Source organism: Haemaphysalis longicornis, unplaced genomic scaffold (assembly GCF_048455015.1).
Source record: "Haemaphysalis longicornis isolate Haplotype H1 unplaced genomic scaffold, Haemaphysalis longicornis Haplotype H1 scaffold_4, whole genome shotgun sequence".
Lineage (NCBI taxonomy): Eukaryota > Metazoa > Arthropoda > Arachnida > Ixodida > Ixodidae > Haemaphysalis > Haemaphysalis longicornis.
Window position 1 is genome coordinate 5,868,456 of NW_027526361.1, and position 14,232 is coordinate 5,882,687.

General features: G+C 49.2%; 1 protein-coding gene across 7 annotated transcripts in view; it reads left to right on the forward strand.

Moving 5' to 3' along the window:
- Nucleotides 1-14,232, forward strand: part of Lasp (LIM and SH3 domain protein Lasp) — a 51,629-nt gene that overhangs the window by 5,959 nt on the left and 31,438 nt on the right. For 4 of the 7 annotated variants that reach the window (XM_077705764.1, XM_077705761.1, XM_077705760.1 and 1 more), the window contains exons 3-5: nucleotides 4,886-4,970; nucleotides 5,791-5,992; nucleotides 12,725-12,826. In XM_077705764.1, coding sequence (XP_077561890.1) covers nucleotides 4,886-4,970; nucleotides 5,791-5,992; nucleotides 12,725-12,826 — 389 coding nt within the window. The remainder of the gene's footprint in view (nucleotides 1-4,885; nucleotides 4,971-5,790; nucleotides 5,993-12,724; nucleotides 12,827-14,232) is intronic. The other 3 variants (XM_077705762.1, XM_077705763.1, XM_077705766.1) reach the window with 1 other exon arrangement.

A 14,232-nucleotide genomic window follows, 5' to 3' on the forward strand; every position in this document is an offset into this window, starting at 1 on the left:
GCTAGCAGACGATAACTGAAGGACTGCCACTCGGTGGAAACCTTCTTTCCTTCGAGCGGTCGCGACTGAAGCGAACACTCTGGCTGCAGACAGATAAATGCATGGTAGAACCTGCGGAAGCCATGTCCGGCTAACCACCTAAAAAAAGGCGAAAAATGTGTCTGCCGTAATCCTATTGCGCACACCCCAGCTGACTCTCGACTGTGGGCGGTCGCTACCAACGCTTCCGTGGAAGGTGTCCGTCGCGCAAAACCGCAGCGCACGCAACACTTGCTCCTCGGAAGTCACGGAGCGAAAGCTGTCGCAAAGGGAGTCGGGTGCCAGATGGCTGCACAGCCAATGCATAGTACTTTTGTGAGATGAAAAAGGGCTTGAAATTCCTCCTCCGCTAAAGAAAAAAACTGTCGTGATAGATATATGCCCACTACAGCGACCGTGAACAATAAACCACGCTGCGGCAGCCGCCAAAACGAGCGTCACGAGTTCAACTCGGCCATGCAATATCTCTCCCGAGTTTCCTCCGACTTCTCGTGCCAATCACACACACTCAGCGCATTCGTGGGCGCGGCATAGCGACCGAAGCCCCACCCATCTATGGCTGCCATGGCGTCCACATCGCCGGTGGTGTAGCGTCGCAGCCACGAAGTCACTTGCATTTGATGCATCAATAGCAAAGCTTAGGAGAAAACAATGAACAAATGAAGTCCCCAGGCCACCATCAGTCAAATGCTGCCACAGTCACAAGGGGGGGGGGTTTCGGTCCGAACGAAGTGCTTGCTCTAGTCCGGACAATAGGAGCGGCCAAGACGAGATTTTCCCACGGCAGCCGTATTCATACACAGTAAGAACACAATCGACAGATGACACACCTTCAATGGCAAAACGCACTTGTAAAAAGGTTGAAACACGCTCATGACACGCTGAATTCGGGCGATGTCTGATACTACACCCGCCGTCCAAACGTAAACAAAGCCGGTCACTTTTGACAGTCGGGTGAAGGGCGCGTTCCTTTCGCTACAGTGAACTGCTTTGCTTACTTAGTTTGGGCTTGCGCCGAGCTGCACTGGAGCTACCCTCAAACCACGTAGCAAACACATTTCAGTCGAAGAACAGAACACCGAGAAAATCGGAGCCGCCCCGCGCCGCTTTTAGAGGGCGGAGCTTTAAAAGAAGGCTGGGGCTAGGCCAGAGTTTTAAAAGGAATAGCAGGATTGTCCACTTTTCATAACGGACTGCATATTGCAACTCGATTCTAGACGGCGCTGCACACGGATGTTCGTACAAGCCGTGCTTTTTCAACGTGAGCGGCCTGAACTGGGCACGCTGATAATGCCAAGCGTGCTCCGCGCGATTGCGCCGGTGTCGCTTGAGGTTTATCGGATGCTGTACTACCACTACTTTGTTAACTCGAGCAGCTGGAAACTTGGGAACTCAAGCAGCTGGAAACTCGGGACCGAGCTATCTCGGTCCTTCTGGAATAGTGCCCCTGGATGAATAATCCCAAGATGCAGTTCTTATGGGGCCTTTTCTAATAATGTTGTACTCAGTCTAATGCTTACAATTGTGGCATGTTTGACCCAGGAGTCACAATGAAAGCTCTCAATTCATGAGCTGAAGGCAGCCCTGACCACATGTAAGCCTTCAGCTCCAGGTGCAGACAAAATGACATACACCATGATACACCTACACTCAGACACCCTTGAAACACTTCTACATCTATACAATAACATATGGCTTTCGGGGCACATTCCTCGCTCTTGGAGGGAGGCCATAGTAGTGGCTTTCCTAAAGGAAGGGGAGGACCCTTCCTCTCCCGCTAGCTATCGGCCCATCGTCCTTACAAGCTGCCTGTGCAAGACCTCGAGAAGATGATAAACAGGAGACTTGTGTACTTTCTTGAGTACAGTGGTCTTCTCGAGGGCTGCCAGGCAGGCTTCAGGGAAGGCCGATCCACGAATGACCAGTTTGTCGCCCTTGAATCATACAGCAAGGACGCTTTCATTCACAAACAGTTTTGCTCAATGGTGTTTTTTGACCTTGAGAAGGCCTATGACACCATTTGGCGTTACGGGATCCTCAGTGACCTAAAGTCATTTGGTGTCTCAGGCAACATGATGAACACTCTTGCTAGTTATTTGTCCGAAAGAACATTTCGTGTGAGAGTTGGTAGCGCACTCTCAAGGGTTCATGTGCAAGAAAACGGCGTCTCACAAGGTGGAGCTCTAAGCTGCACTCTGTTCATAGTTAAGATGAACTCCCTTGGGAAGGCATTGTCACCTACAATTTCTTATTCAATGTATGTAGACGACGTCGAGGTATCTTTTAAATCATGCAATATGTCCATCTGTGAGCGTCAAGTCCAGCTCGGTGTCAAAAAACTTGCCAGTTGGGCAGACAAGAACGGTTTTAAACGTAACCCAGAAAAAAAAATTCCCCCGCATTTCCCCGAGGGGGAGAATGTGAAAGTGCGAATGCACGGTTGTCGGCCCGCTTGCGGCGCTTGCGCTCGGCCCCCGCAGCCCACCGCCTCGCCGCCTTCTCTTCCATCTCTTCCATCGGGTTTGTAGTATCACGTGTACACCACGCAGTTATCAAGCCGCTATAACGCCGCTGAGTCGCCAACGCACGCCGCTGACGACGTAGTTTGAATGTGTTAAAGATATAAGGCGCGTCCTAACACTGATATCAGCGTCGCGTCCGTGGCTTGGTCGGTAGAGCGTCGCGCTGCGGCCGCAAAGTCCTCGGATCGAAACCTGGCGCCGGATGCTGTTTCTTTTTTAAATATAGAGGAGCACTGCGGACGCCGACGCCGCCGCCGACGCCGGCGGTGGATGGTTTGGGGTCGCTTATAAAGTGCATTCGCACTTAAAAAGTGCTTGTGTTGTCTTCTCCAGGAAGCGTGGAATCCATCCGGACCCAGACATTACCCTTAATGGCGTTTAGATTCCTGTGAGGAAGGAACACAAGTTTTTAGGTGTAGTGTTGGATGAAAAACTTACATTCATCCCTCACATTAAACAACTGAAACATAAATGTCTAAAGGCTCTCAACATTCTTAAAATCTTGTCGCACCAGTCCTATGGAACGGACAAGCAACTCCTCTTACGTATTTTCACAAGCCTAGTGGAGTCTCGATTGGACTATGGGAGTGTTGTGTATGGGTCAACCACGAAAACAGCACTTAAAATGCTCGACCCAGTGTTTCACTTGGGGCTTCGCCTCTCTTGTGGTGCATTCCGTACGAGCCCTGTACAGAGCCTTCACGCAGTGTGACAAATGTTGCTTATCACACCAGCGAACTTATGTTGACTTGTTATATGCCTTTAAAATTTCATCAATGGACAACCATCCTTTTAAACCGGTTTTAATGATACATCCACATCACAGCTCTTTTTAAATCGCCCATCCATTTCTGTTCCCTTCTCGCAGAGAGTGAGGGATGAGGTGACTATTCATGAGGTCTCCCTTTTAGACACATTCAAATCATCTCACACTGATCTTGTAGCACCATGGCATCTTCGTCCGGTGTCATGTGACTTGTCTTTCTTAAAATACAATAAGAACAGGACACAAAGAAATGGGATTTTGCAGCATTTCATGTATCTGCAGGATAAATACAGGGCTGCAGAGTTTTTCAGTGATGCATCTAAAACGTTTACTGCGGTGTCTTGTGCTGCGCATGGACCCAATTTTAAAGCAGATAGAACCATGAATGTAAAACAAGTATTTTTACGGCAGAAGCATATGGCATTCTTCTGGTTGTAAGTCACATAGTTGAACATCATATTCCTAATCCATCATCTATGCAGATTCGCTGAGCATTGTCCGTACATTGTCATCCGGAAAGTCATCGAAAAACCATGTCGTTAATCTTGTCAAGAAACTAATAATGCTGGCGTATTCTTCAAACCTTGGGGTGACTGTGTGTTGGGTGCCAGGCCACTCTGGCATCGGCGGAAATGAACTGGCGGATGAAATGGCCGCCAGTGCTGCACTCAGAAACACAATAAACACAACACTACCTTACACAGACCTCAGTCCACACATTAGACAGCAACTCCGTAAAACTTGGCAAGCAGACTGGAGCGAACAGACAGACAACAAACTACACGTAATAAAACCACACTTGGGACAATACACTACTGACTCACACAACAGGCACATTGAAGTTACCTTAGCTATGTTACGAATAGGCCATACACATGTGGCACACTCGCACCTGCTCACGGGATCTCCAAGACCCCTGTGTAGCAGGCGTGGGGAGGGCCTATCTGTGATACACATCCTCATTCAATGCAATGCACTCGACATTACACGACGCAAACACTTCAGAGAACTCTACAGACAACATATTCCATTACATCCGTCATACTTATCAGGACACGATGCCATGTTTTCTGTTCAGCGTATGTTTAAGTTTCTTTCAGAAGTTCACTTCTTACAGCTCATCTCATACCACCCATAGTTTTACACCTGGTCCTATACACCAGCTACTTTATTTACCTTTAACCACTCTTGGTCTTCATCCTGGCCCTTTACACCAGCCGTGCTCATAGTCTTTAATTGGTTTTATTCGTGTTCCCTCTAACCAATTTTAACTGTCACGTATTCATCAAAACACCTTCTTGGCGCTCTTTGCCCCAGCCGGCCTTGCGCCATTAACCTTCAAACATCATCACCACAGTGAAAGCTCATCCAACTATAGTGACTTGGCTTAAAACAAGCCTTAATGCCGTTTCCGAGGTACAGGCGTCCTTGTAACGACACCTAAGCGGTGCTTAACTGGCAATTTGCATCCTGCCAATGGTTTGCAATAATCAAAATCAGGCCTGGACTTCATGTTTTGTGCCGTGCACAGTGTTGATGTGCCCGTGTTGTGTGTCAGTCACTGTCCACAGGCCAAGCACACCGCAGTGGCAGACACACCGGAGGCCAAGCGCCTGGCAGAGAACACACGCATCCAGAGCCAGGTAAGCAGTGCAGCCACAGAAGGGTGGCCTGTTGTTCCCTTGTGTGCGTACTAATGCCTCAACCTGTCTGTCTGTTGGTCAGCTGCTCTGTGGTCGCTGAGTAAGTACAGCTTGCACATGGACGCGGCCACTGTTCAGGCATGCGATGATAGTGCCTCTGTTTTTTCCACTTTGATAAACGGCCGAGCAAAGCGACTTGCTTTACTCACCGCACTTCCTGTTCTGCTTGTTCGAGGTTCTTGCCTTCCTTGGTGTGCGATTGTGGCGTATTGGTTTTCAGTCCTTGTTGTTCTGCTTTGTCTGCCTGGCTGACCTGATTCACAGCGCTTGTCATGCTCCTCAGGCTGTCACAGCATGTGGAGGTAGCTCATCCTGCAGCCTGAGTGCCCATGCTGTGAGTGCTTTGTTTGCCCAGATGTGTTACCGACTTCCCCCATGGGCTGATAGGCAGCCGGTGGGGGGAAGTTGGGGGTGTATTATTTGACCTGGGAAGGGACGGCCTTCTTGAAACCTGCTTTTGTGGATTGTGACACTTGATGTCTTCTAAGTTTCTATCACTAGATAAGGCTGATGCAGTGCATCTTTATTGAATCTGTTATCTCTTTTCCTACCTGTGTGCACTGATGTGTCTCATGTTCTCGGCATGCACTGAGCTGGCATGAACTTTTGTTCGCTGCAGCGTATTCGCACTGTTATGAACCGAAGCCGTGCCGTTGGCCGTGATTGAAATTCAGCAGCAGTCTGTCGGTGCTTGCCCTCCTGCGAGCGCCTCGAGGGTGCGTGCAGTGTGGGGTTGTAATGTTGGTCTTGGGTCGCCCAGGTGAAGTACCACGAGGACTTTGAGAAGTTGAAGGGCAAGGTGACGCAAGTGGCGGACGACCCCGAGACGATGCGCATCCGGCAGACGTCCAAGATCATCAGTAACGTAGCCTACCACGGCGAGCTGGAGCGGAAGAATCTCATGGAGCAGCGCAGGGGCCTGCTGCCACCCGACCGCAACGGCCACAACGACTACCCGGCTGGTCAGTGCCCCCTCCCTCCGCTGCCTGTGTCGCCCAGAAGGGCCTAATTTCGCACGGCATCGGACGAGTGTCACAGTGAGGGACATAAATTTGGAGCTTTTTTGCATTCCACGAGTCAGGTGGGATGTTGCGTTATGCCTTCGCAGCACAGGGCTTCGTAATGCGTCTTGACAGTGCTGTGTTGGGAACACTGGTAGTGTAACCCATGAGGAGTTCTTGGAAAACTGGGTCCCTCACTTGCTTCTGGGATTTAGTTTTGCTAGCATTCTGTTGTTGGGTCAAAGGGGTAGCTTTCAGTCAGTGTTTAATTATCCTAACAATGTCCTTCCAGATGGCATTCTTGCATTACCGAATCGGCATTCATGGTTTTTGCAGTGCCTGCGAAGGGCCACTGGGCAACTGCTGATGGGTGCACTGATAAAATTCCCTTTATATTTTGGTTCCAGTTAGTCAGCTGTCTGATATACAGTAAAATCTCGATGACACGATTCTGGGCGATACGAATTTCGGGATGGTACGAATTTCTGATAAGTCCCGGCAAAATTGCATTGTTTGCAATGGGAAAAATTTCGTCTCTAACGAACGGACCTGCAGGGCCCGGCGGATGATTCAAACGAGCCGGCGAGGCGCCCGACTGCCGAGCGAGCAAGCGACGGAGAAGTACCGGCTCTCTCTCCCCTCTTTGTCACTCTTTTTCCAGGAACAGTCGGGCTGTTTTCTGCTCGCAAAAATGCACCGCGCACTCCACAGGCGCGCTGACGCCGCTGCAAAACCATCCGCACGCTGTGCGGGGCGCGGCCAGCCGCGGCAACATGGCGGAGGCTTCGGTCGCGAAGTGGCGCGGGGCGCTCGAGCGACCGCTTCTAACCGCTCTTTAAAATGTTGCTCAAAGCACACATGAAATTTCCTGTGCGGCAAATGAGCTAATAGGAAGTTTTAGAATAGGGGGCCCCAAGCGCCTTGGGGCGCCGCACTGCGCATGCGCAAAACCCAAGCCGCCCTTGGGGTTTTGGGTTTGCGTTTAGCGCGCACGCTATTTTGGCGAAATAGCGGGCGCCCCCAAAGGTGGAGCTTGCGTTCTTGCATCGCTCTCGCAGCCAGTGAGACTGCGCGTGACCATGGCTGAAGCAAAACCTGCGGCTCGTTTCTCGATCCACCCGATCAACTGCGACGATCGCTGCGCTGAATTGGTAGATTCCGCAAGTCGTTCGCAAGCAATGGATAAAGCAGGCAGTCGTGAAGCGTTTTCTGCCCTCGGAAACAGTCCGCGCACATGCCGGCCGCGCCTGCCCACTCAGCGGCTCAAACCGGCGCAGACCACGGTAGCAACAGCTTGTCGCCACTCTTCCAATCAATCTGATCGCAGAAAAGAAGTCCACATGCGAGAAAGTAGATGTTAGTGTGGTTAAAAGTTGGGCTAGGGATTGTCATAAGCGCTGATTTTAACAGCGGCGATCAGATATCTGCTGCGATGCTAAGCCTATGCTGACCGGCTGCGGAGGTTCGGAGGTCCGACCGGGCCGCTCGGCGCGCGGTGCGACGAGCGGTTGATGGATGGCATTACCTGCGTGGTAGCATCGAAACAGGCTACGGCAGATGTCTTTGTCCCCGATTGCTTGAACCGCTATAATAGCGGAAATAAAGTTCAACATGCGAGAAAGGGGATGATAGTGTGGTGAAAAGTTGTGTTAGGGAGTGTCATTCGCAGTTGCACAGATAGCGGCGATCAAATATCCGGAACAGTGTTAAGCCTAAAGTTCCCATCACCTGAGCTGACCCAAGCAACGCAAGCTGGTTGTGGGTTGTTGGGGTGCCCCTCTTCTAAAACTCGCCGTGCGGGTGCGTTGCGTGTGGGTTCCCCTAACTTCTTGGGGGCCCCCAACGCTGGCTTCCCCTATTCTAAAACTGTCTAATAATGTGGGGGAAAACGGTGCTATAAAACATCATCCGCGCCGCTAGTGAAAGCGCCCATGAAATATCTGCCAAGGTGCTAAGCCTAAACAGCTCTGGCGGAGACAGCCGGCTGTCTCGAGTGCTTTGAAACTGCCGCTATGAGGCGCACGCCTTCCCATTGGCGCAAGTCGTCAGTCTCCTACCAATGCCACGCGCGTCGTTCGTCATTTTCTGACCGAGGCATAGGCGGCCGCGGCCGCGGAATCGCCGACGCAGGCGTGAAACTATCGCGCGCACAACTCCGACGTGCACGAATCGCGAGCAAAAACACTCCTGTAGTGAGCTTGGGCACCGCGAGTGAGGAGACGAAAGTTAAGGAAGGACCGCTCCCGACATGGAGGTTAGAAACATAATAAGAAAATCGTCACGGTTTCTTCACACGAAAGTAAAAATGAAATAAACAAAAACTTTTTTTTTAGTGCTCAGTTATTTGGTCTGTGTTGGGTCATACGAATTTCGGATAATACGAATATATTTCGCGTTCCCGCGTGATTCGTATCATCGAGATTTTACTGTTATCAGTTCTTTATTGACTACTTTATGTAGCCCAGCTGCATTGAGGGTAAAGCCCCCAAATCGGAAATTTCTGGTTTCACTCACTCTGGTTTCAAAAGGATTCACTCTAAAACTACTGAGATTTAGACCTCATAACGTCAGTACAGTAGTGCACAATTTAAAATAATGTTTAGTAGGGTTGGCGATCTTGCATCAGGCATCCATTGTCAGTGCTAAGAATGGCAGTTTTGCAGTCTTTGCTGAGCACCTCAACTTGTTTACCTGAATACTTGTTGAGAATTACATGAGGAAATTAAAAATGACAGCAACCTAGCGCCAACAAAACCTCAAACCTCTGAATAAAATGCGCACCTAAAGTTCTAGACTAGTTTTTCACGTCCAGGCTCTGCCTATTTAGACCTTAAAGGGATCTTGTAGCGCTAATCATCGGCTATTCGGAATGCATTTTGGAGTAGTCTATTGTCCCTCAGTCTCCTTTCGCAAGAATTATATAAAAATCATTTTAGTATCACCAGAGTCCTTCAATGCTTTACTGGTCACGAAACTGCTCCGTAACTCAATGGGAGAGCTTCATATGATGCGTTTGGCCGCCGCGCGGTGGCGCCACCCTCTCATTGAGGTCACTCCTCGGGCGGCGTTGCGCTGGCTCGAACGGCAGAGCCGCGGCGAGTTGTGTTTGTTTTGCGCGGGAAAAAAATTATCGTGCATATCGCGCTCTTGTGATGCGACTTAAGTAGTGCAACGACGATGCCGAACATGTGTTCCGCTCAACTCGCAATCATGGTTGAATCACGCGCCCATACTGCGGAGCCCTTGTACATGAAAAAAGTCTTTCGAAAGTTTCATAGCAGCCTTCCGCTGTTGGCCCGCCGCGCCTAAGCCTACCACTGAATGGACGAAAAGAGGCGTAACTTCGAACGAGCACCTCGGCGGGGTGAAGTTCACGGGACATGGACGCGGGTTCAATTGACTAACAGCGGCATTTAGTAGTGACCGAAATGAAAAAAGAAAAAGTGGAAACCTAGTCTGCTATCATATTTAATGAGGCGTTGCGGAAAAAGCACCGGTTTTACGATGACACATGAACTACCGTCGGCTATCCGAATTCCATTGCCCAAGTGTTGAAACTCTTAATTCACACAATTTTCGCGGCCAGTTTTAGTACAAATTTCGCTTTAATTGGAGAGGTAACTACATAGCAGTTGTTGCCTGGCGAGGGCCAAAGTGTTAAAACCCCAATAACTGGTTAAATGAACTGTAAAATCGAAACCTCGATTTTACGAAATTCTCGATTTAACGAAATTTGCGGCCCCAAGTACGACTTCGTTATATCGAGGTTTAACTGTATTATCGATAGGCCCGCAGCAGTCTGTGACTACACAGCTACCGTATAGTATGTGGTAATTACAACTTTGCTTTAAGAAAAGAAGCAATGTAGATTTAAAAAATCCGTAAAGACGACGGCGCAGCGCTTGTGAGCACACAGAAGCCGTTGCCGTTCGCGGCCGAAGTCTACGGTAATTTACTTCGAAAACTAAAACCCCATTGAAGGCAGGTGGTATACACAATGACTGGACTATTCATCGTTAACTACTACGAAAAAAAAACACTTAATCAGCGCGCAGACACCAAAAGCAGCAAGCGTTTGCACGCCAAGAGCTGGCCAAAACGCCGCACGCGCGGCGGCTGGATGACCTTCGTGCGGTGGTGGCGCCTGTAGTGGCGCGCGCGGTCCCTATATGAACCGAGTGCCGAAGTTTCGTGACGAGTAAAGCATTGAAGGACTCTGGTATCACTGAAGCTACGTGAGATGGAAAATCATACATAATTGGTCCCTGTACACTTTTCCTTGGAATATGCCACGAAGGCTGTGTGCTAGGGAGGGCGGTGGTTGTGGCTTTCTCTTAGGTGGCCTTCAATATATCACAGGTCGACGAGTTTTGTCGTTTTTTCTGCAACGTGGAGCAGTCCATTTTCGGAGTTGGCACTGTTGCCTGCTTGAAAGCGTTGGCTGAGGCTGGTAGGGGGTTTTTAATCAATAAATGTTTGTTGTCGAGTCCTCTGGTTGAAAGGGCAGTACAGTCGAACTGTGCAAAAATGAATTCACTGGAGAAAGCCAAAAACTTCGCATTTGCGGGAATTTTGTTGCTATGTGAATGAAACATAAACAATAGAAAAATCTTTCGCAAACCAAAAATTTATTTCCGAAAGTCGGTTATAACATTTTGCGAGCTTTACTTTGCAGTAACTTCACAGCTCAGCTCTCACGCTACAAGAACTGCTCCATTGCTAGATGTGTGCGCCTAAGGACGGCCGAATCATGTCACAAGCATCCAAAACATCCCGCGGGTTCACCTTCTCCTGGTCCCCGGCACCGAGTATGTTCGAGCTTGCAAGCGAAGTCCAGCTTCTTCTGTTGACAAACTTTGCCAGACAGTGGCGCTACTTTGTTGACATCCAGAAATGCCACAGCCGTCACCGTTTTATTTTGCACATGTGCACCATTACAGAGGGGGGTCCTTGCTTTTCAAAATGGTAGAGCGAGCTCCAGGCGGTTCTTCTCTAACTTTGGCCACTGGCTTGGGCAAGGATGGCTGCCTTATCTCGTAGCGGTAAAAAATTCTGCTTTAGATAGAGAGAAAACATGCCGATTGTCGCACACACAATGAACGCATGTGCGCTGTTTAGCGGCAGCCGGCTAGCGTAGCCCAAGCCAAAGACGTGCCGTGAGTCACCATGTGTCGCCCCCTGGTGGTGTTGCTGCGAGGCTGCCTCCACGACTGCCTGTTGCACAGTCTCTTATGTAAACAAATATGGCGGTGGCCATGCAAGCGCCTTATGGCAGAAGTTTACGCAATTTAAGTCAGAAAAATGAGCACTTCTTGGGCACTGTTAGCTTCAAATAGGGAGATAAAATGTAGACCGGACTTGCAGAGAATTTCGTAAATGCAGGATTGCTTTCCAAAAACGTTTCTTTGCCGCGCGCCATGATATACATGGGCTTCTATGGACGTTCGCCGGGGATCCGAAAATATTTTGTTGCCACAGGAATTTCGTACTTGCGGGATTTCGTTATCAGAGGGTCTGACTGTATTGAGTTTGTCGCTTTATCTCCGTGTGCATTCGAAACACAAAAAAATGCCTGAACTCTACATACAGGTTCAGGCATCGAATGGGTGGGTGTACGGCGCCGACGACGGTGGGTTGTCACCGGAAATGCTAGGAATAAATTGTGACGCTGACCAGCAGCAGCCACCGCTGTAAGCATGTAATTAAAGCGGCGCGTAACGGGGAACATTGAAGAGAGTGCAGTTGGGTTTCCCGCATCTTGCACAGATATTTGCGAGCATACCGCTTCTCGTGTAGTATTTGGCTCAGGAATTCCCGGCAGTGCAATGTAAATGTCGCACAGGTTTATCTGTGCTGCTCAGAGAGTGCTGCAGGGTCCCTTTAAGGGAGAAGCAACTTCTGATTTACGTTGCAAAAGAGCCCTGATTTGTGAAGTAGGCGTGTAATGCAGCTCAAATTTTTGACAAATACAGATACATGGTTGTGGTGTATCCTATACTTCTTTTCTGCCTGTATTTGTCATAGTTCAAGCTGCTCTCCACCATTATTATTTTTTTATTTCTGGATTTAGTGGGCCATAAGAAATTGCTTACTGTCTCATTGAATAGGTCTCCTAACTTGGACTGGGTAGTCAGGGCGCGAGTGAAGGAGGGTTCAGGAGGCAGCAAGGAAGGCTGAAAAACAGGTGGCCGACTGGAGTGGAACTGGCCAATTGACTTGGTTCAAAACTCGTTCTCACCATCACGTGTGAGTGGTCCGTACTGCCAGGGGGGATGGCGGTGCGAGTCCTTGTAACTAAACAACAGGCCACATCACTGAAATGCGTATTGGCTTGTCTACAGTTGTGTGGGCTATAGAGTAACTGAGAAATTCTCTTGCCCTGAACTTTATTGAAGTCCTTTAGAAAAAAAAAGATCGCTCGTTTCATATCCAGCAGCAGCAGCTGGAGACAGTATCAAGCCTTGTGACACTTGTCACACTGTTAGCATAGCTGGTTGCTCAAATCAGCAGTGAACCAGGAATTATTGGCATTGCTGCGGCCAGAGTGTTTCACATGATGCCAAAACTATGCCTTGCCTGTGAGCTGCATCATGGTGGACAAGGCCAGGAAACGCTTTAGACTGCATGGGGACCTTTCTTCACCTGCTGCAAAGTCCCGTACGCGCCAGTGTCTCTGTCTTTTGCCTCCATCAGAAAAACGGCCACCACGGCCAGGAATTGAACCTGTGGCCTCGCCAACCCCAGCAGCGGATCATTTTGCTATTGAGCAACCGCGGCTGGTCGGAGCACATTATGGTAGCTATGAGGCCCAGTCTCTCTTTTTTTTCTCCTCTTCCCCCCCCCCCCCCCCCCCCCCCCCCGAGAGCCTTGTTTATTTTTCCCAAGTGGTTATAAACAGGCACACGAGTGTTGTGGCTAAAAGAAGCTTGCTTGGAGGGCACCTTATACTATCACATTTTTGTTCCCAGTATTGCATTTGGTGGCTGCGCGTATATTTCAAGCAGTCATGGTGTCGAGGGTTGCCATCCAATTTAATCCAGGTGCCTGCCAATTTAATACAAGCACCAGCGAATTTAATCCAGCTGCCAATCGAATTAACCAAGCTGTTTGAAGGTTGCTCAGGAGTGTTTTGTGCAAAATTAGGCGCAGCTTTGCGGATTTTGTTGTGCACAGAGTGGTGAAAGCGAGGTGTTTTTTGATCCATTATGTGCAAAATATCTTATGCGTACAGCTTAAAGGAGCCATGAAGACAAAACACAAGTTCGGTTCATTCAAAAGACGGCCTCGTTAGAATCATACTGACACCAGTTTTAACGTAAACTTCGCTCAAATAAGCTATATAATTAGGAAAAAAGGGAATGGCCGTGTGACCCACGCACTCATTTTTCGCAACAGAACCTATGATGTCATACCAGCCTGCTCTGCGATTGGCGGAGGCCGGCAAAAGCAAACACAAATTATTCTGAGCTTATAAGATTGCAGAACGAGCTACTTGTGCTTAAATTTAGGGCACATTCTGCAATAAGAATGGTGGAACAAACAGTGGAAGTTACGAAAGCACATGTAAACATAGAAGTACTGATGCGTAGTGCTGTTGGTACTGTGCGCACTATGCTTGGTTTAGCTGCTCAGCACAGCGGGGCTTTAGGGTTGTCTCAGACGGCAGTGGCCGATTGACGCAAGCAACGGTGTCTTACATGACCATATTTGTCGAGCGAGCACTATATTTTCTCCCAGAACAAGAACAAGCCAGGTTTAAATTTGATCAAAAACAAACTAAAGGCAGAAAACGGCTTGCCACGGTATGGTGGCGCCATCTAGGTTCAGTAACGTAAACAAACGCACGAGGACCACGATGCCTGGATGCCAGCCCCGCCGTATAGGGTGGAGACAACCTTCGAAACAATCCCATGCCGCTGCAATTGGGTCAATGTGCTCAACGCATTGTTCTTTTCATTTCCCACGAGACCCAGCAACGTGAAACAGATAAGACGATTCAAACTTCGCCAGTAAACTGCGTTGCGGTGATAATTTCAGCGCGGTTTTGATACGACTTGCTTTGGCAGCGAGCGAGTCACCCAAAATGGCGGCGCCAGCGTATACGTGTCTCCACCCTGTACGGCGGATGCGTGAATCAAGGTATCCTAGTGTGGTATTGTGCTAGTTGGTGATTCATCTTAATAATACAGCGCGACAGAAAC